Raw genomic sequence first — 23,447 nt, 5'->3', positions numbered from 1 at the left:
GAGATTATTTGCTTACATGTCCATGGCCTTTGTTGTCTCCTTTCCCCCATCTTCACCCAACATCTTCATTACCTCCAGGTTCTGGGTGTTCCCTTGAGGACAGGAAGGGTTTCTTTATCTCTGAAGACTTAGCTCCTAATACGGAGTTTGGGATGCAGTTAACTACTCAGGAGTTGTAGAAATGCAACCGAAAATAGATGCATTCACAAGACAACATAACCATGAACTTTATTTATGGCTATCCCAAGCATCTCACACAGCATGGCCAGGGAACCCATAAGCCCCTACTTCTCATATGTGGAGAATTCTTTTTTTTTAATAATAAATTTATTTTTTTATTGGTGTTCAATTTGCCAACATACAGAATAACACCCAGTGCTCATCCCGTCAAGTGCCCACCTCAGTGCCCGCCACCCAGTCACCCCCAACCCCCATCCTCCTCCCCTTCCACCACCCTAGTTCGTTTCCCAGAGTTAGGAGTCTCCCATGTTTTGTCTCCCTTTCTGATATTTCCCACTTATTTTTTCTCCTTTCCCCTTTATTCCCTTTCTATGTGGAGAATTCAATGCTTACCTCCTCTCAACTGGAAAGAAGATGAATAAGCAAAAACTTTAAGCCTCCAACCTCTTCCTGCACCAGTTTTCAGTAAATAAAATGTACAGAATCATTTCTACAAACTTGATAAGAGAAAGCATCAATATGGGGTGTTTATGAATCAGAGCAGTACTTAGACATGATTATTAGATCAAATGAATTAAAGAATAGTCTGTTAACATTCTATTTGTTCTTTGATCTTGTCAGAAAAATTCCTAGTATAGTCAGAATATCTTCAAAATTGGATAGTTAGCCAAGATTCAAACCCAAACGGCCTGGCACCAAAACCCCTGTTCATATCCATGATGCTATACTTCCTATTTTTCCTGAATAAATATATATGAGGCACAGATTTTTGTATCATCATCAAATAAACATGCCCATTCTACACTCTGAAAACTGTATTAGCCAAAAGGCTATGTGTTACTTGGTCTTGTTCAGGAGCCCCACCACATTAGTCCTGCTAGTTCCTCTGCATGGTCACTGACTTCTCTGAAATGGAGCCCCTCTGCTTAGAGCATCTGTTCCCTTTCCAGGTTCCTGAGCAATCCAGACTACCTAGCAGCCTGCCAACACATAACTTACCAGCTCCACCACAGCCCATACTTGCATTAGCACAGCCATTCAAGCCTAATCAGGAATTAATGGACAGTGCTTTGCAGTAATTTAATTTCCACAATAAACCTAATGAGCAATTTAATACAAATGTCAAAAGGAATGCTTAGTTGTTGTGTGAATGCTTTCTCCTGTGCAAACATTCATGAGAACTCAACACGGGTGCCTTTTTATAGCCCCGTTAACATACATTCCAGCAAGATCAGGGAGGCCCCTGTGCATTTAGTATTATTAATAAGGTTAACTGGGCACTTAATTAGCAATTTAGTGGTTAGCACTCCATGATTGGAAGGTCCCCAGAAGATTATTTAGCAGAATTAACTGAAGGCCTTTGTCATCTCCTCCCTAGATGCCTTCTGCACCCTCCTAAGCAGAGCTGACTCTTAATCAATCACAGGCAGGTTCACAGAGAGGACATGGACAATAAGCGAAATTCCCCTCCACCAGAGCCAGTGCTGTGGAGCACTCCTGGAGGGGAGGATAGCTCTCCTTGGAGATGTTCTCTGCTACCCATGCTATAGCTGTGGGCTTCTATGGAAGTCTGTGCTTGATTGATTATTTTCATCCGTATAACAGCAACTCTGATATCCTGGACAAGAAAGAGGAACAAGTCAGGGTCTGAAACTTCCGCTCTAGAAACTGCTGCTCACACTAAAACATTCAGTCCCAGGTGTTGTTACTGGAATGGCATGACAAATGCCTTGTGGCCCCAAAGCTATTTGTCACAGGAGGCCAGAAAAGACATGAAGCACGCACACAGCTCCTTCCTTCCTGTTGTCATAATAAAGACCAGCTTCACATAACCTAAACTCCTAGTCTGTTAAGCCTGTGGTGGGGGTGGTAGTGGAGGCACAGAAACTCATTACTCAGGCTCCCTGCACCTGACCCCAATGGGGGCCCTCATCCTGTCCTTCCTCTCATTGAGTCTTTCAAAAACAAGTGATTGAAGGCTTGCTCTGCTTTTGTCAGGCTCCATGGTATGTGACCAAAGAGGAAGTAAAAGAAAATTGGGCTATCAAGGATATAGTAATCCAATTGGAGAGATAGAGACTAAGTAAATCAATAATGCAATATCATCAACTCTTTGCCCATTGTGTGTCAGGCACTTATTAGTTATTTCTTATAGGAGCCTTACAAAATAAGTACCGTTATCCCTTTTTTTGGCCAAGGAGATCAGATTCAGAGAGTCTAAGCAGTAAACTCAAGATCTTACAGCTAGAAAGTAGCAGAACCAATATTTAAACTCAAACCTACACAGCTACCTCATCACCTGAAAGCTGGGGGTGGGGGGGCAACCTTCATCACTGTAGTTACTACATGCTCAGGGGATGAAAACTATTTTTAACATTGGTGCAAGAAAATATGATTTAGGAGGTAAAGCAGTCTGCTAGAAAAAGAAATCGATGGTGCATTTCAAAGCCCAGTGTAAGTGATTTGGAGATTATCTGTGCATCACTGCCCTAGTCCTTGGCATAGATAATGTAGAGTCAGCAGTAATTTTAGATACAGTGACAATGCAGTGGCATGTCGATGAGTTTAGAGAATGAAGAGCGGCACTCAAGGCAATTAAACAAAATTTGCTGAGTCCCTAGTATGTGGATGATGACCCACTAGGTATTGGGAGAGGGAGAGATGAAGATGAATAAATAAGACATGGTCCATGAGCCCAAGGAGGATAATCTCAGTGAGGGGAGACATCATGTAGCTCATAGGCTGTTTTATGGGGCATACTGTAACAAATTCTAGGGAGGTCTAGGGAGAAGAAATAATTGAGCCTGACTTCAGAGCTCTACAGATGCTTTTCAATTATAAATGTGTTTGAGCTGGCTGGCTTTGGAAGATGTAAGAGTGGGCAGTCAAAAATCAAAAGGTAGAAGTTGCATCTTGGGCTAATGGGGAAAAAAGTCATAGAAGTCTGGAGGAAGTACATGTTGTATTTGAGGAGAGATAGACATTTAGTGTGACTAGAGGATACAATATTGCCCAAGTGGGTAATGATAGCAGGAAGAGAAAATGATAAAAGTACTTGGGGAATGGAGGAGGTAGATTGTGGACGGTCTTAAAAGAATTCTTATTAAAGAACTGGGCCTTCTTCAATAGGCAGTGGAGCCCATCAAGGGATTTTTAGAACAACAGATATGGAAAGATTAAAACGGGAAATAAAAATGTAGTCACAGAATGGCACTGAGAAGTCACTTAGAAATTGATCCTTAACATGGAAGAAGAGCCATTAAAAAAAAAAAAAGCCACACTGTGGAAGAGAAACAGAAAATGCCACTGGATTTGGAGAGAGTCAAGAGGCAACAGCCTGGAGAAAACCCTCCCTCCTGGGCGAATCAGAGGCAGAAGCCATACTATAGTGGGTCAGGAGTAATTAAGTATAGCAATTGTAAAATATTCTAATAATATGCCTCATTAGCAAGGTCATACTAATTAAGAAAATTTATTGTAAAGTCCGAATAAATCTACAAGTGAATCTAACCATTAGAGTCTGCTTGTACCATTTTATCTAGATACAACAGCCATTTTTATTTTAGTAACATCTTTAACATTATATTTTCCAAATAGTTTAATTCAACTCAGAAAATGTAATAGTTATTCTGTCTATAAATAAAAATACTGTAGCCAAAAAAGTTTCTTCCAAGTGCCACCTTAAAGTTATTTCATATTCTATGTAAAGTAACCATTAAAGCAGATCAGAATTACCCAATTGCAGCTTTTCTTTTTCTTTCTTTCTTTTTTTTTTAAAAAGAGAGTAAGAGTAAGAGAGTGTGGGAAGGGGCAGAGGGAGAGAGAGAAAATCTTAAGCAGGTTCGATGCCCAGCATATGGAGCCAATGTAGGGCTCCATCCCCCGACCCTGAGGTTATAATGTGAGCAGAAATCAAGAGCAGATGTTTAACCAACTGAGCCACCCACGCACCCCTCCCCCACCAATTGAAGCTTTTAAATAAATACCAAAACACTTTCCTCTGGGTTTCAGAAATAACTAACAACAAAGAGTTTGGCCTCAATAGTTGCTTCAATTTTCCATTTACATGTTTTTCCCCAAACTCATCAAAAGTGTTTAGGCTTTTTCAGTTACGTAAGATCTGAACCAGTAGATCCAAAGAGTGTTTCATAAACTTCTTTCTTTTTGCAGATGCAAAAGGTATTTAAGAAACTTCCAGGATTCAAAGAAATCCATGTGCTAGGATTTAGGTAAGTAAGAGAATCGGACTTTTCTCAATTTTTAAATTACTTTCTCCCTATCCTCTTTTAAAAGCAGTGTCATGAGGATTATAAGGTTCCTTTCCCCCTAGTTGTTTAGCCCTGCCAATCCTGAAAACTGAATACATTTCAGATAAAGGAATTGTCTAATTAGAACATGACTCTACGTGATTTTTTAAGGGATAACACAGGAGGTGTATTCCTTCCTCCCTTTGGAGTCAGAAATACTACTCTCTGCAGAGAACTCATCTGCTGTCCTTGGCAATGTTATTAACAAATCTCTTAGGAGAACACCTCAGTAGTGACAGGTCAAAAAAAGTGGCAATTAGTTACCTTGGTGTCTGATTGCTTGATTCCCTGTTGAATGCTAAATATCATCATCGTTTAAACAAATCAGGCAGACCCTGGAGAAGGAGGTGAAACTAATAAAAAATAGTACCTTTGGGGATAAGGAAGTTGAAGGGGTACAAAGGGATAGAGGTGGAAGCAACACTTCCCAAAATACTCCTTTTATTATTTTGACAGATGAACTGTGCAAAATGCATTACTGTGCAAAAATTATTAAATTATAATTTTAAATAAAGGGAATGAAATCAAAGAATGGTGCCATGCTAAAACAGGGTTCAGTTATCTTCCAATGGCTTTCCTACAGGCAGGCCTATATCCATTAGCATCTCAACACTCTAATCTGGGGGGGTTCATGATTTTTGGCAAGCTTTGCATCTTCTAAGTTCTCATTCAAAACATCTACAGGCCGGGTCATAATATGATTTTTTTTTTTTAATGTACCACCGGGAATCCGTCAGCCTTGGCTTGCCTGAATGAGAGCCCCTGCCCCAGGGGGGATTTGTAAAGTGGGTAGAAAAGGCCTCCCTCAAAGGACTATCTGGCCCCTCCATTGTTGTCTGAAATCTAGAGGGTGCCCAGAGCAAGTTTCCATGCTCACGAAGAATCGCTTCTGGGCAAGCTCCATGGTTTTTTTTCTTTCCAAAGCTATCAGGCCCCTCTGATTTGTCTGACTCTAGAGAAAGAAAATATTGAAAAGTGAAAGTTATAAAAGATGAAACCCTTAATATGTACCACAGCAGACTCATTTTTCTTTATTTCAAGATGCTGTTCCACAATATTCCATGTGAAATCAGATGGATTAGAAAGAAATAAAAGGTGATAGTAGAATATTCTGCATAGATGGCAAGGTCTTCTAGACAAACCACTGCAGCTAAAGAGCAGATGTTTAATTTAAAGCTGAAGGAAATGATAGGAACAGTCCTCTTGGTGAATGTTCAAATTGTTCATTATGCCCTCCCTTCAAATAAATGAAAAACTAATAATAAAAAAAATCTATTTTAGAAGAAAACAAAATGCTAGGATGATGAAATTTTGCAAGGTAAAAATAGTGTATCCACTGAAGCTGCATCTTTTCCATGTGTTTATCTCTATAAGACTTTATTCTTATTTCTACCAAAGATGCATATAAAATAAATTTGACCATATATTCTCCATGATTTCCATCATGGAATGAATATTTAGTCTACCAGAAAATATTTTGACCCTGAATACTATAAACAATATGCTTATGAGTGTGGCAAGCTTTTAATCATAACTAACAATGCTCAGAATATTGTAAAGTAAACTTAGTATGAAGGAAATCACTTTCTCATGGAGCCAGACCCCCTAAAAACCTATGAGTCTCCTGATAATGTCTTTATGTCAGCTCATTGGTATGAAACCTGATCTACAATTTAATAAGTACGTTTTTTATCAGTGACCTCATTTGATTCTCCCAACACAGCTGGAAGTTGTGAGAACTTCTATTATTAACACAATTATAAGTATAAACAGAAAAATATCTACTTTAAATACTACTTTATCTTTTAAAACAAATATGGGAAACTATTAACAATCATTTAATCTGGTAAGAGGGCATACTCTTTCAAAGACTGATTCACACAAAGTCCACAGCACCTTTATTTGGAATAGACAAGGACTGGAAACAACCCAAATGTCCATCTACAGAGCAATAGATAACACAAATTGTAGAATATTGTTACTGTAGTCTACTACTTAGCAGAGGAAGGAACTATTAGAATACACAACAATATAGGTACATTGCAAAATAGCTAGGTTGAGTGAAAGAAACCAGAAGAAAAAGACCATATTATGACTCCATTTATATGTAACTCTGGAACACACAAACTAATCTATAATAACAGAAAACAGACCAGTAGTTGCTTGGGGAGGGTGAGACAGAATGGATAGGAGAGAAGGATTTCAAAGAGTCATGAGTAAACCTTTGGGAGGAATTAATTCTATTGTGGTAATGGTTTCACAGGTGTATGGTGTCAAACTTATCAAATTGTACACCATCAACATGTGCAGTTTGTTTCATGACAATTATATTGCAATGCAATAATTTTTTTTTAAAGAGCAGGACTAGGGTCTTGGCTCAGGGTGCCCTGCCTCTCTCCAAACTACAAGCTGCTGCTGAAAGAAGCAGGAGGCAGGCCCTATATGAATGTGTAGTTGGTACAGAAAGAAGTCCCTCCCAGAGAGCAGCCCAGTTAGATAGTCATAGATTCTCCCCTGCTTCTACAGAAGGAAAGTAGTAGCAAAGTTTATTTCAGTCTTATTTTATCAAGGAATGAAATTCAAATAAATTCATACCCCAGGCAGAAAGAGCAACACAAATCCCATCACATGTGTAGAATGTCTTTGTCAACAAATATCATCTGAAATGTAAAACAAGAAAACTGAATATAGTTATAATATATAAAAACTGAATATAATTATAAACTAAATTCATATATATGTCCAGAGGAGTCCAAAATATATCTGTCAGTTTGATGACCAAATGGCCTCCAAATGGTGGCATGGCAAATGGGCCCAGGCTTGAAGTCAAGCAGGACAGGGCTTGAATCCTGGTTCTGCACCTTCCAACCAAAAACTTCCCCTCTGTGTGTGTGTGTGTGTGTTCTATTTTCTGTAAAATGGGGACCACCGTGTTGTTGAAAAGATTAAATTAGGATGCATATAAACTGCCTGGTGAGGACCACCCACTCAGTAAACAGGTGTTTATTTTTCTTGCAACCTGTTCTATGATGAATTGCACCATTCCTTCAAGGCTTACTGATTAAAGAAATTTGAAAAATAATCAGTCAACAATATACACCAGCTCCAGCAACCAGTCTCAGATAAATTACCTTCAGGATTAAATTAATCATTTAATGCTATTCAGAAGGAGAGAAATTCATTTATAAAATACTTTCTTAAAAAACTTCCTGGCACCAGCACCACCCAAAATGTAAGATGTATAGGATATATATGCCTCCTCTTTGGGAAGAATATGAAGAAATCAAAGAGTTTAACAAAGAGAACCAAAAGTACATACAACCTTTGAACTAAGTCTGAACCCTAATCAGAAACATCATATAATTCTGTTTATTCCTGAGTTTCATATGACTCTCAAAATTCCCATTCAAATTCTGATGGCAGTTAATGTATTTCCTTCAAAGCTCTGGGCAAACATGGGAAACAATGGGAAAAAAATCTCTCTCTCTCTCTCTCTCTCTCTCTCTCTCCTCTCTCTCTCTCTCTCCCCTCCCCCTTTCTCTCTGGTATGTGAAATGATTTAGTAAATGTCTTAATAAATTTCATAAAAATTCTCTCTCCCTTGCATGTTCCCATTGCATATGATGAAATGAAGACCAAAGAAAAGAAGAGATGGGTAATTTGGACTTTTCTAATGTTTTGACATGTAGTACCTCCTCCCGCCCCCCAAATTTATATGCTGATATTTTACAAATAATTTTTACATATAAAGTCTAAGATAAGCCAATGTCTTTTATTGGTGTCTTTCTTAAATAAGAGGAATTGATCAGTTATTCTGCAGTACAAAAAAATTCTTAAGTCAAAATCACTACGTGAGATAAGTAGGTAAACAATGATTTGATCAAAGTGTATTCTGCAAAACTCAAAATCTAATTAGAAAACCAAAAACATATTTCTGTGAAGCAAGCATGTTTTAACAACTTCTTAAATTCCATTTGTGATAGGAAATTGTCTGTCAGAATGCACACTTGTATAAGCAGCCAACCTTAGTCTGGAATAAGGCAGAGAAACTAATTTGCTCCTTAATTCCAAGGTCAGTTTGAATTGGGACAGAGCCCACTATACCTTGGAGAGCTCAGTAATAAGAATCCAGCTTTGGCTTCTATAATTGACTAGTGAAATAATGAACTGTAGACTCTGACTGATTATGTGGCCCAAAGAACTGCCAAGAGTACACGTTATCAGTTCCTGTGGCCTTTAAAACTCTTTTGCATCCCTTTGTGTGGATTTATGGCATAAACTAAAAGGTGAACCTGATCCTAGAAAAAAGAGTTTTAGAGAATCCTATTTCATTCTTATATGCAAAAAGGCATTTAATCAATAAATATGATAATAAATATGGCTAAGCATATACTACTTCCCTTTTTTTCTCATACCTTTCTTCTAAGATGTTACCTTAAAAACAGCTTGAGAGAAAAAATTATGTTTGATTTACAATTTTGTTTTTTAATTAAAAAATATGTCTTGAGGGCAACCCCAGTGGCTTAGCAGTTTAGTGCCGCCTTCAGCCCAGGGCATGATCCTGGAGACCTGGAAGTGAGTCCCACGTCAGGCTGCCTGCATGGAGCCTGCTTCTCCCTCTACCTCTCTCTCTCTCTCTCAAATAAATAAATAAATAAATAAATAAATAAATAAATAAAATCTTTAAAAATACGTCTTGAAAGAAGTAGAAGAGAAATAACCTTAAGAATCAAAGCTTTGACTTGGTTACAATATCTACATACTACTGTCCCACTGCTGTATCCTATGCTGCTATTTCATAGACCTTCCTAAAGAAGGCTATTTGTAGATAAAAGGACGATTCATCCTTCTTGCTGATTGGAACTTCATGACTTTACTTATAAAACTGGTGAATAATAGCACCAAAAACACTGGTGAATAATAGCATCTCTTGAAAATTAATGCTTTTTCATAAAGAATAAAGTAAAAAAATCTGTGATCACTTGATTCAGTTAATATCCAGTCTTCAAGCTGGACTTAACCTTCATCCTGACATTCTATCTAACAACTAAAATATACATCAATTCAAATTTCAAATTTCTGATAAACATTTAAACGAGTTGTAAAGTGGGATATTCTTTAAGTGCCCATCAGGAAAGAGGATGAAGCTGTCTGGAATCTTTGTAGCACCATTATGACTCTCCTTATAAAGCATGTAACAATGGGTTTGGATGGTATGTGTCCTCTGCTGTCTATAGTTCAAGCTCCGTAGAGACACGAGTTATGGCCATCTTTACGAGAGACAGTGCAGAAGTAAAAAGACCTGCAAGTGACCACCTGTCTTTTGATTCCAACAAAATTGAGAGTGAAGGAGTCCCTCAAGGAATGATGGAGGAGGACAAGCAACCAGAAATCTATCTCACAGCTTTAGACCTCAAAAAGCTGATCAGCCGAGCACTAGAGGAAGACAAATCCTTGAATGTGGAAACAATTCAGTTCACTGATGGTCAGTTGGTAATTTCATAATTCTGGTGTTACCCTCATTCTGACAATGACGTTAGGAGGTGTGAATGTCCCATGGTCACCGTCATTTCAACTTGGGCCTTATAGAGTCAATCATTTCTGTGACAGGCACATCATGAATAGTGTCAGTTCTCTTTCCTCACTCCAACCTGTGTCTCATTTGATGAGCCATTGGTTGATACTTCACATCAAGAATAGGTCTAGGAGAAGCCCAGAGTTTCAGTTCAGCAGTTCAACTACAGTCATCCAGTGGAGTCCAGATGGAAAGAAGCACCCATGAACAGTCCTTTTGCATTGGTATAACCCAAACATATTCCCTCACCTAGCAAATTGGTTGAGTCCCAGAAGGAAAGAGATGGCACATTCAAATTAGGACAACATGAGTAGAGTTTGATAAAGGAACAGTTTATAAAGTTTTTCCTAATACACAAGAGAATACAGAAGCTCCCTGGTGCCAGAAACAGGAAGGCCTCATTACTACCTCTAGGCATGAAGGGTTTGCCTAATGATCTAAGCCTTTCCAAGTGGGCAAAAAGGCATTGATATAGTCTATATAAGTCAACCTCCCAGAGCAGAGAATAGCAGGGAGAGGAGAGGAGAGTGGATCTAAGAAAGTCAACAAGATCATCAGGCACACCCAAGATTCTCAGAGGTGGTACCTGGAGGGACCTATGAGCCTAGCACTTACTATGCCCAGCATTCTTGGCATGATAGATGGACACTAGAAATGCCATTTTAGTATGATGTGGCATGAAACTGGTATTCTCTGCCAGTTCTATTTCTCTATTTTAGATAGTCAAACTCAACACTGGACCACATGTAAAGCAAGGGAAAGCAACATCTGGGACCACATGTAAAGCAAGGGAATCTCCTAGGCAAGAGAAGGTAAGCTTCAGATTCATCTTAGAGACCATCTGGTACTCCAGTTTGTCTCTGTTCAACCTTCTGGGATATTTTGAGAATCAGGTTTCAAGGTAGAAGTAGGATTCTGCAAATGGTCCTTGGTTCCAGTGCTTATTCTAGCTATTTCTTTTTGTTAGCTTCATTATAACTTCATCCCCACTGGCCTAACCAATCAACTTGCCTGCCTGATCCAAATCTATACAATAAAATTAAGCACTTTAAAATTCCACTTTAGTGACTATTCTTATTGCATAAATATATAAGATGTACCCCTTGCATCTGTCCTTTAATATATTATTCACATCAATGACCATTATTTTATGTGATGCTCATTTCTTAATGATTTGCTATACAAGTCCTTAAAAACTGATTATAACCACACTTTTCAACCTTGACTATTTTAGTGCCCCAACCACAAAAGAAAAAAATAAAAAGAAAGAAATACTCAAACCTTGTGATTTTTCACCCGCAGAATTTTGGGGGTTATTACCAGGCTCCGATCCTGACTTCCACTCAGTGCTGCCTACACTTCCTACTGATAACACAAAGGTAAGTGAGTTTGCTGTTCTTTTGTTCTTCAAATAGGAACAAAGCCTCAAAATCTTCCATCAAAAAAACTTTTAAAAATCCGCTTAAAGACTGAACAGAACAAAATCTTCTTTGCAATGCTAATTATATTTTTTCTGTTTTTTACAAGCAGCATTTTGTTGCCCCCTTCCAATTTCTGTATTAATAAAATATAATACAACTTACATTTCAAATATCGTAAAACTCAAAGTTTTCTTCAATGTTAGATCTTTGTTTCAGTTAGTGTCAGGATTTTCTATTTTGATAAAACAAACACATGTTCATGAACTGAAAAGAATACTTAAAGCAGAATATAGAATATTGACTTTTAGAAATAAATATAAACATAAGCATGCTTTATGAGCTTGTTCTTAAGTCTTAAGGTCTTACCTATAGTTATTTATGATGGTTTCATAAGAATAATGTCTTCAAAACTAAAAATAATAAATTTTGTAATAATTTTTGTATTTCATTTAAAGCTATGTCCATTTAATTTATATCAAAAGTTGTCATTGGGGTATTCATAAGTGGAAGTGCTGACTAAGCTCTATTCGTTCTTTAAATGAATGAATTTGTAAATTCAAATATGATAGACAATTCAAAGTATTTCAGTTATTAGTTAATCCTCCCAGGCAGACTCAGTTAGCCAAGAAGTCAACTGGTCATATTTTACCACTGTATCACTGCATGTTTTCCTTTCAGGAAAAATTTCTATATCAGAACCTGTGTCAGAATCCATAGTAAATTCAAGTCAACTACAAAATGATTTGACTAAATTTAATTGAAAAAAATACAAAGCGTAGCCATTCTGATGTACAGGGAAATGTCACTTCTCAACATCTGTCTTTCTCAATTCATTCTTCAGGATGCTACTTTGAGTCCAGATCTTCCTCTTGGTCAATCCAGGTTTGAGACATTGGACAAAACAGGACACAGTATACCTGGTGAGTTTTTTATCACAAAGTCTGTGTTAGCTCTTTGTGTTCCTCTTTGAGGAATCCATCTATGACACTACCTCAAAGACTAGTGGTAAAGTCATCCTCAACTCAGGAGAAGGTTTCCTCATACCCGCATTTCCAACTGAAGAGCAATCCATTGAACCACCCTCTTCTGAAGAGGAGGACACCCTCTGTGCCCTTCCTTTGGCTCTAGGCCCTAGGCCTACAGAGAGCACTGACATCCCTTTCCTGATGGATCTGGTGAAAGAAGCTGAAACCAAAACAGTACCAACTGCTGCCCACACAGAACAGTCATCTCTACAAGCCTTCAAAACTGAGAGACCATCAGGGCAAGGTAAGTCATAAGGCCCAAGTCCACAACAAGGGACTATGGCAACACAGTATTAGGTCCTTACAGTCAATATGTGTATTCTGTTTGCCACGTACAGGCTGACCATTCATGCCATCTGTTTTGCTACATATGTTTCTTTAGTGACAATTAGCTCATGTGTAATTGAAATATAAGGATGTCAGTAAACATTGAAATCCTTTTGGTTCACTGTTGAATTTCCAAAACTGTTCGTTTCTGAGGCAGTAGAGTTCAACTTTATCACAGTTAAAAAGGAATTGTTAGCAATTTATGAAGACTTTAAGAAAAAAAATGAAATTCTGCAGCAGTCTTTTTTTAGTGCAAGAAGGAGCTAATTTAGTGGCTTCATGAACCCCTATGCTTTCCACTTTATACAGCTCTCTGGTGAAATTATACATAAAAATGTCTTTAAGGAAACATGAACCCTAGGATATAAGGCTGATAAGAATGAACTGTGATTCTAAGTGCAAATAACAGAGGAAATTTGTTATAGCTGACTTTTTAATTTTTTTAATTCTTTTTAAAGTTTATTTTTTTTAATTCAAGTATAATTAACATATAGCTTTATATTCAACAATTCTATACATTTCTTAGTGCTCATCAAGATAAGTATACTCTTGGGATGCCTGGGTGGCTCAGCGGTTGAGCATCTGTCTTTGACCCAGGGTGTGATCCTGGGATCTGGGATCGAGTCCCCGCATCAGGCTCCTTGCAGGGAACCTGCTTCTCCCTCGGCCTATGTCTCTGCCTCTCTCTCTCTCTCTCACTGTGTCTCTCATGAATAAATAAATAAAAATATTTTAAAAAGATAAGTGTACTCTAAATCATGCCCCCATGTACCTCCCATCTAGTAACCAACAGTTTTTCTTCTGTGTTTAAGAATCTGGTGTTTTGTTTGTCTTTTTTCCTTATTCATTTGTTGTTTCTTAGATTCTACATAAGAGTTAAATCATATAGTATTTGTCTTTCTTTGATTTATTTCACTTAGTCTTATACACTCTAGGTCCATCTATGTTATTGCAAATGGCAGGATTTCATTCTTTTTATGACTAATATTAATATGACTATATATATATATATACATATATATATATATATATATACACACACCAGATACACACATATATCTTCTTTCTTTTAAGGTTTTATTTATTTATTCATGAGAGATACAGAGAGAGAGAGAGGCAGAGGGAAAAGAGAGAGAGAGAGAAAGGCAGAGGGAAAAGCAGGCTCCATGCAGGGAGCCTGACATGAGACTTGATCCCAGGTCTCCAGGATCAGGCCCTGGGCTGAAGGCGGTGCTAAACTGCTGAGCCACCCAGGGTTCCCTATGCCATATCTTCTTTATCCATTCATCTATTGATGGACACTTGATGGACACTTGCTTCTATATCTTGGCTATTGTAAATAATGCAATAAACATGAGAGCATATATATCATTTCAAATTACTGTTTTCATTTTCTTTGGGTAAATACACAGTAGTGGAATTACTGGATCATATGATAATTCTGTTTTTACTTTTTTGAGGAAACTAGTGTTTTCGACAGTAGCTGCACTGACCTGCATTCCCATAAGCAGTGCACAGGATTACTTTTTTCCACATCCTTGCCAACATTTGTTATTTCTTATGTTTTTTATTTTAGCTATCCATTCTGACAGGTAGAATGGCTAAAGTATCTATCTCATGGTGGTTTTAATTTACATTTCCCTCATGATTAATGATATTGAGCCAACAATATGTCTGTTGGCTACCTATATGTCTTCTTTGGAAAAACACCTATTCACATCTCTGCCAATTTTTTAAATTGGATTATTTGTTGTTGAGTTGTATAAATTCTTTATATATGTTGGATACTGATCCCCTACTGAATACATTGTTTGCAAATATCTTCTTTCACTCAGTAGGTTGCTTTTTTGTTTTATTGATGGCTTAAAAAGGAAGTTTAAAATGGAGGACACCCTCTGTGCCCTTCCCTTTTGTTTTATTGATGGTTTCCTTCATTGAGCAAAAGCTTTTCATTTTGGTATAGTGCCAGTAGTTTAATTTTGCTTTTGAAAAGCAAAATTAAAATTAAATTTAAAAATTAAAATTAAGATTAAAAATTAAAATTAAAATTAATTTACTTTTAATTTTGCTCTAGAAAAACATTTCTAGAGCTGTTGCCAAAGTAATTACAGTATTATGGTTGATGTTTTTAATAGAATTGTTACTATTTTAGTTAGGTTTCTCTTTACAAAATTCTATGGGTTTTGAATGTTCTACCTCGGTCCTATTTTCCTCATAAACTCTGTGTGCAATTAGTATTCAATCTTGTGGAATACAAGTTTTTTCTCAAATATATATATGACATGAGAGCAGAACCACCTATAAAGATTATATATGGCTTACATGATTACCAATGAATAAATGTGAACTGCATGATATAATTATCTACTTCTGTACTACAAACCATCCCTGAAGTTTGTGGCTTAAAACAGCAATCATTTATTTTGCCCGGAAGTCTGAAATTTGGGTAAGGGTTAGTGAGGACGGCTCTTCTCTGCCCCATGTTGTATGACCTAGAGTATTTTTTTTCCAATTGATTCACTCACATGGCTGGCAAATTAGTACTCAACCACAACTATTGGCTGGTGGAGGGGTGGGTGGCTCATTTTTTTTCTATATAGGTCTCTTTAACAGGGCTACGTGGGCATCCTTAAAGCATGGCAGCATGGGTTTAAAGAGTCAGTATTGCAAGAGCTGGAGGGTGGAAGCTGCCAATCCTAACAGCTCAGAAATACTTCCTCACATTCTAATGGCTAGACAGACATAGAGCTCATCTTAATTCAAGAAGAGGGGACATAGACTTTTTCTCTTTATAGGAGAAATATCAAAAACTTTATAGCTATTTATAATCCACGACTATCCACATCAACCACTATTTTGACTTTCAGATTATTTAAACATTGGTTGTAGGGGTGCCTGGGTGGTTCAGTTGAGCTAAGGGTCTGACTCTTGATTTTGGCTCAGCCTATGATCTCAGGGACCCAAATCAAGTCCCATGTTGGACTCCACACTCAGTGGGGAGTCTGCTTGAGAATTTCTCTCCCTCTCTCTTTACCCCTCCCCCTGCACTCATTCTCTTACTAAAATAAGTAAATCTTCCAAAAAAATTAGAAATAAAAAGATTAAAGTTGTATAAAACAAAACAAACTTTTATAATAAAATGGTTGATAGTAAAAGCTCGCTGGATTCCTTTCTTTCATTATGATATCATAAAACCTTATTAAAGTCAGCATTTCATGTAGATTAATAAAAATGATACTACATGTATGATGACTGTGTTATTGTATTTTCAAAATTTCTTTACTATTCTCATTATATTTATACATTCCTTCCACTCAAGATTATACTTTAGAAGACTAAAGCTGGAAGGAATCTTAGACATAATCTAGTTAAGCTACTGTGCTTCATGGTTAAGAAAAATCAAGGTTAGAAATGTGAAGTGTCTTGTTCCAAGGTCACACCATAGCTGGTTGCAAAACCAGGACCATCTGTCAAGTGTCTTCCACACACTAAATTATGTTTGGCATAACTACCCATTATTAAAAAAAATATTCCCTCATTAAAAAAAATATTCCCTCAAACTTGCTTTGCCTTTTACCGCAGCTTCTTTAATCTCCATTTTGCTACACTGTAATTTTTTTTAAGTTTTACAAAGCTTTCACCTCTAACTGTACATTATAAGGACGCGATTCCACAAAAATCACAAATGGCTTCCTAATTAATCAATTTATCAACCTCATTTCCATCTTTATTTTACTTGATCTTTCTGGCAAGGGCTCCTGTCGATCACTCCCTTCTTGAAACTCCTTCTTCATTTGGCTTCCACAAAATGACTTCTTGATTTTCCTCATATTTCCTGACTCTTCCTCTTCAGTCTCCTGCACTAGGGATTATTGTTAGATTTTTTTACAATTTGCTTGCTTTTTCTTTTAATTTTTTTTTTTATGATAGTCACAGAGAGAGAGAGAGGCAGAGACACAGGCAGAGGGAGGAGCAGGCTCCATGCACCGGGAGCCTGATGTGGGATTCGATCCCGGGTCTCCAGGATCAGCGCCCTGGGCCAAAGGCAGGCGCCAAACCGCTGCGCCACCCAGGGATCCCTACAATTTGCTTGTTAAAATCCTACCTCATTCAAAAAAAGATTTATGATGATTTACAGACATATAGGAAATACAATAAGATTTTATTTTAAAGAATTGAAAAAAAAATGGAAGAAAAGACAAAGCAAAAAAAAAAAAAAAAGTCAGATGACTCCTGGAATAATAAAACAATTTTGGAACTAGGTAGAGGTGGTGTTTGTACAACACTATGAATTTACTAATTCACAATTACTGAATCATTCACTTAAAACTTTATGTTATGTTGTACCTCAATAATTTTTTTAAAATCAGATGACTCTGTAGGGGAAATTGTATACAAAACTCCCCTACAAAATTGTAGGGGAATTGTATACAAAAGTTCTTTAAATTTGCTTTGGGTGGCTCATGAATTTACCTCTGAATTTCTTAGCACTTCCTTCACTGGTGAGACATAATGAATGGCAAAGCCCAGTTCATTACAGCATTTTTGTGAGGGGCTAGGTTCTGACAGTCTGCCTTAATTCAAGGATTGATTTTAGAGTATCTAAAGGGATGAATGTGCTGCATAACTTTTAGTCAATGTTCCATAAATAAAAATTATATCTCATAACTCAGCTTTTGATTAGTATTGATCAAGAAGCACTGCATTTGCTGACATGGGCCTAGAGTGCAAATATTCTATGTTGCCAATTAAAGACAGACTCATATGCTTTCATAAACAGCCTAGCTGGGGAGAGAAATGTCATGTCTTAATGAAAAATGAAGAAGGGTTCCTAACTAAGAAGTATCCTAATAAAAAGGCATTCCACTTATATACATGGAAATGGAGGGGGGTGCGGTGAGTGCAGAACATAAGCATTCTAGACAAGACCAAAGCTTCCCTCCCTCATAAGACAGTTCTGGGTCTCTCCCATGCACGGGTAAAATGACAGCCAGGATTCCAAGGTTCCTACACCATGGTATTACTGAGATAAATATAGCCTGGAAAATTGTTAAGGTTAGTGTCACCAAACACCCACCAAGCCATTAAAATCTCAATAAAGCACTCATAGAAATCTCTCAGTTTAAGCAGTTTGACTTGGTAGTTAATCCCTTGAGATAAAGTACTTGCAAAATATGCCTCTAGAACGCTAAATGAATTGGTATCTTGTATAAAATTCTAAAATCTTCTATTATTAACATCTTGGAGAGGTAGTTGATCCTAAGCCACTCTTTCTTACAGAGTCAATTAACTATTAAGATCACTCTTATTTCATAAAATGAGTCATAAAGTATAGGAAAAGCTCAACATCCTGTCTTCCTCATAACATGCATCTGACCTGTTCAAAATTTTATTAATTTTTTTGTAGTTTGGTTTGGTTTGATTTGTTTTAGGTGTGTGTAAGCAGCAATGTATTTTTATTTTCACTCATTAGAATGATCATCTGATCTATCAAAAGAAAAGCTCTTTAGTGTTCTCCTCCCAAATTACAAACATTTTCATTTACTGGACATTCCATTTAAATTGTAAGCCAGATCTCTTGATGAATTGCAATATTTTAAATGGTGAAAAAGCAAACTTCAGGCAAAGCTATTCTGCTATTGGATGTTGTTTTGTCATTTATTCCCCTGTATTAGTCAGGGTTCTCCAGAGAAACATAACCAAAAGGATATTTGTATCTATTTCTGATTTTTTTTAGAGAGGGAGGGAGAGAGTGGGAGAGCAAGAGAGATGGAGGAAGAGGAGTAGAAGGAGAGGGAGAGAGATTCCCAAGCAAGCTCCACACCCCAGCCCAGAGCCTGATGCAGAGTTCGATCCCACAACCCTGAGATCACCACCTGAGCAGAAATCAAGAATTAGATACTTAACTGACTGGGCTACCCAGGCACCCCTCTGTATATCTGATTTAATATTAGGAATTAGCTCGTGTTGTTATGGAGGCTGAGAAGTCCCAAGATGTACCTTTAGCTAGCTGGAGACCCAGGAGAGCCAATGGTGTAAAAATTCCAGTCTAAGTCCAAAGGCAAGAAAACCAATGCCCCAGCTCAAACACAGTCAAGCAGAGAGAGAATTCTCCCTTACTTAGCCTTTTGTTCTATTCAAGCTTCCAACTGTTAGATGAGGCCCATATTAGGGAGGACAATCTCCATATACTCTTCAAATGTTAATTGCATGAAGAAATTCCCCCACAGACTCACACAGAATAATATTTAACCAAATATCTGGGCACCCCATGGCCCAATCAAGTTGACACATAGCATTAGCCATCATGTTCCATCTAGGTAATACATTAAAATTACCACACATTTCCAAATTTTCTTAGTCTCACCTCAGCATTTGACTCCACTGAAAGGAATCAGTGAGATGAGCTAAACTGAATGAACTCAATAGAGAACACGGCTGTTAATGTTCTACAAGGTTAAGGATTCAGTCTGTCTCCGTTTTTTGCAATATTGTCAGTGTCCAGCCAGATGCTTGGCACATACTAGGCAAGCAATTAATATATGTTGAGTAATTGAAGGAGTAAGGAATGAATTTGTATTGTAATACCTCCATGAAAGTCAAACTTGATAGGAATAATTTGATTATTTCCCTTTTTGCTCTACCTGCTAAGAAGCTCAGAGAGAGCCAATTTAATGATCCAGAAACAGTAGTCTGCTGTCTATTCTGGTCATACCACTCACCACTGCCAAAATATGCCATCCATATTCATGCTTCTGTGACTTTACACAAATTATTTTCTCTCATGCCTATCAATCCCTGTAATATCCCTCCATTCTTTTAGCCTGATGACCTCCTACTCATGCCTTACGTTCCAGCTAACATGCCACCTCCTCAGAGCTCCCTGAAAAGATTCATAATTACCATCTGTTTCCTGACTCCATAACAAAAAAGTATTTATACTGCCATCAAACATTTACCACTCAGTACCGAAATTATTAATATGCATGTCTGGTATCCCTTCAAGACTGAATTTCTAAAATGAAGAACGTGCTTAAAAAGGAAAAAAAAAAACCTCCGGCACTGAACACAATGTTTGTCACATGATTGGGGTTTCGTAATTATTTGTTATTATTGTCAACTTTAATGAGTCTCAGACTAAAAACGCCTAGAAGCTACACCCTACCTTGTGTCACTCCTAACACAGCTAAAGACAGTCTCACATGTAAGGTGATATAAAGTGCTACTCCTCACTGGTAAATACCTTTATCCAGGTAAGAGTGCTGAACAACTTTAGTCAGCTCCACTATATATGATATATCAACTACCACACTGATTAATGTGCAGGCATGAAGTGAAGGAAATACGCAATCAGCCACTTCTCCTAGCCAAAAACTTTTCATATCCTAACTCTTAACCGTGAAGGCCTGGCAAAGATGTTCTTTAAGTTGCCCCACTTTAGGATGAAAGGACAATAGTTAGACTTGGAAAGATTTCTAAGAAAAACTCAGCTGAACTTTAAACTACCGTGGTCAACATTTTTCCTTTCCTTCTTTGTATTTCCAAATTGAGGATCAAATAGTAAGTTTGGACTTTGTTGCTGATAAAAATTGTTCAGAGATCTATGAGGAAAATATCATCTGAAGGAAGGAAGGAATGGCCATTTGCCTAAGGCTTGCAATTACACTTGGTCCGTAGATACAATCTTCACAATGCCCTGAGAAAGATTAAAAGTGAATTGAAGTCCTTCCAACTCTCTAATTTAGTAATTCTAGATTTTACCCAGATGTCAAGTGAGATAGTACGGGAAGTTCGGCGCCCTGCCCCAAATTTCAGCAATTCCCAAGAAAATTTGTTTTCTCACTCTCTGACCCTTATGGAACTGATATTACTCTACTTCCCTGCTGCACCATGGTCAGCCCTATTCTCTCAAAACTCCCTTGAGTGATCATTCTTTTTCTGGGCTTTTCCCAATTCCCTCCCCAAGTTATGATCCTATTTTTTATGCAAAATAGTGGTCTGTTTAATCTAACATTTTACTGAACTGAGACCATATTTCTAAGATAAATTCTCCCAATCCTTCAAGAGCAGGAGCAGGTAGAGGCAGTTGCCATTAGAAATTGCGTCTTTTCCTTCCTCCCGCCCTCAAAGTCTTTCCCTTGAATACACGTATGTATTCAGAGGATGCTAGATACCAAGCAATTTGCAGTGACTCTTGGCAACTTCATCTCACCTTAGTGCCGCCATTGCTTCTTCGTTCTTCCTCCCTCAGGGGAACTCTCTTTTTCCTCCATATCACTTAAGTCTACTCTCTGGTTTTATCTCAGTTGACACTAGTACACATTGGTTTTTGTGTGTGTGTGTGTGTGTGTGTGTGTGTGTGTGTGTGTTTTCCCCAAGAGCTCCATAAAGGTTCCCTGCACATCTTTAGATGAGAGACCGGTCCATCACAGGTGAATTGCAGTGCCCCTGTAAGACACAGAGCCAAGCAAATCCTTCAAGTGCTAGTATACCACAGAGTAAAAAAAGATTTCAACAAGTTCACTTAGTTAGTAGTGGCTCCCTGGGATGCTGTGCTTATTTTATTCATTCAACAAATGTTTATCTTGTGCTCATTAGTTACAGGGGATAAAATAGTAGCTAAAGCATACACTCTGTGGCTGTCATGGTTTGAGTCTTCCACAAAAAAAGATCCTGAGATAAGGATTTGATTATAAGGAGGTGTTTTAGAGATGATCCCAGGAAACCTAATAAAGGAATAGGGAACCAAAACAGGAAAGGGAAGGAAACCAATACAGCCAATTAGCTTCATGACCACTGGAGCTCAACTGTGGTGTGCTGGTGAATGTTTAATAACCAATCTAAAACAAAAAACAAAAAAGTGTGATAATATGTGTACAAAAGTTTATTATAAAATTTGGCTGATACAAAGGATATGTAGTGCACAATATATAATATATATATTCTTTATTATCCATTCTATATAGCCAATTGATTTTCCTAAGGAAATAATATTTAAACTGAGATCTGAACGACAAGAAGACAAAAACAAAAATTGGGCAGGGACAGTGAAGAATGTTTTGGGCAGAGGTGGGTAGGGGAAGCTGGAAGTAGCATGGCATATTGGAGGAAAGTGAAAAAAATGTAGCTACAGCACAAGGAGTCAGAAAGAGAAAACAGCGAAGTTCTAGAAACTTTTATAAGCCCTGTTAATAATCATTAAAGGGTTTTAAGCAAAGGAATGACACATCAAATTTGAATTTAAATAGATTTTACTGCATTGTAGAAAATTGGCTGGAGGTGAAAAAAATGCAAGCAATCAATTAGAAGAGTCTTAACAACAATCTGGGCTAGAAATGTTGATAGCTTGGACTTGAGAGATAGAAGGGGAAATGAACAAAAGTGAATTGACTGAGTGGTATTTAAGAGGTAAAAATCATTATGAAGAATTCTGAAGCCATGAATAGATTCAGCAAGAAAGCCTGATCTGATTAATGAGGAATGTCTGTTATAGGCTTGTCAGTGGGAAGTAGTAATATACGTGACTACAGGCCTGTAATAGGCTAGTGAACTGGCTTTGGCCTTGCCTCTTAGACGTCCAAATACTTCCTTCGTGTTACCACTTTATGGTCATCTGACAAGTAAGCACAGCCTTGGAGATGCCAGCCTTTTTGGTTCTCAGATCCTTGACATGCTCACTTTTATCACTTCCATCCATTTTTGTTAGCTTCGATTTACATAATGAGGAAGATTGATAAGTATCCATTATTTGCAATGCTTTTTGATTGATCAGTCCAGTATTTTACAGAGAAAAGTAGAGGCCGAGAAATCTAAGAAACTGCGTTGCGCAAGTAAGTAAATGTAACGATTCATAGGGATTAAGGAATTCTGTTTATGACCTGCTTTAGGAAACTATTTCCAAGAGTACTTTAAATCTATACAGCTAGTAGCACCTATGAGGACTTGATCCTTCTATACATCCTAATATTGAGGTTCCATTCTAACAACCCACTCGTTTTTGTTTTTATTTTTTTAATTTTTTAAAAGATTTTATTAATTTATTCATGGGAGACACAGAGAGAAAGAGGCAGAGATACAGGCAGAGGGAGAAGCAGGCTCTACGCAGGGAGCCTGACGTGGGACTCGATCCCAGGACTCCAAGATCAGGCCCTGGGCTGAAGGCAGCACTAAACCGCTGAGCCACCTGGGCTGCCCTGTTTGTTTTTTAATTTCAGTTTTTGGTATCTGTCATATTTTTCACTTTTGGTTTAGCATCTGCACTCTCTTCCCTTCTCATTTCTTGGAGTGGCTATTAGCAAAACTGTTGTATATGTATTTTGGGACTCTCTCTCCTCCCTCTGTGCTTTCACTCTCTCTCTCTCTCTCTCTCTCGTTCTCTCTCTGAAATAAATCTTTAAAAAAACCTTAAAAACCTATCACCCATTATTACATGTAGACAATAGAGAAAGTTTTCAGAAAGAAAGGTAAAACAAAAGGAAGAAAGAGATTAAAGTAATATTGCATGGGGAAAATATTGGAAGTAATACATTGCCATCAATAATGCAACCCGATCTTTAGGAAAAGAATGCAATGTTCTGCAATGCTTCCAAGGCCTAGAGTGAGGGATAAATTA

The 23,447-nt window shown here is 37.5% G+C and overlaps 1 protein-coding gene across 1 annotated transcript in view; it reads left to right on the top strand.

Moving 5' to 3' along the window:
* Nucleotides 1-23,447, top strand: part of IMPG1 (interphotoreceptor matrix proteoglycan 1) — a 129,692-nt gene that overhangs the window by 44,292 nt on the left and 61,953 nt on the right. Inside the window, exons 8-12 of the mRNA XM_055329616.1 lie at nt 4,351-4,409; nt 8,122-8,142; nt 9,725-9,980; nt 10,782-10,874; nt 12,325-12,403. Of these exons, the coding sequence (XP_055185591.1) occupies nt 4,351-4,409; nt 8,122-8,142; nt 9,725-9,980; nt 10,782-10,874; nt 12,325-12,403 (508 nt within the window). The remainder of the gene's footprint in view (nt 1-4,350; nt 4,410-8,121; nt 8,143-9,724; nt 9,981-10,781; nt 10,875-12,324; nt 12,404-23,447) is intronic.

This window comes from Nyctereutes procyonoides, unplaced genomic scaffold (genome assembly GCF_905146905.1).
Source record: "Nyctereutes procyonoides isolate TBG_1078 unplaced genomic scaffold, NYPRO_anot_genome, whole genome shotgun sequence".
Taxonomy (NCBI): Eukaryota; Metazoa; Chordata; class Mammalia; order Carnivora; family Canidae; genus Nyctereutes; species Nyctereutes procyonoides.
The sequence above is the reverse complement of the archived record's forward strand: the minus strand, read 5'-3'. Positions and strand labels throughout refer to the sequence as shown.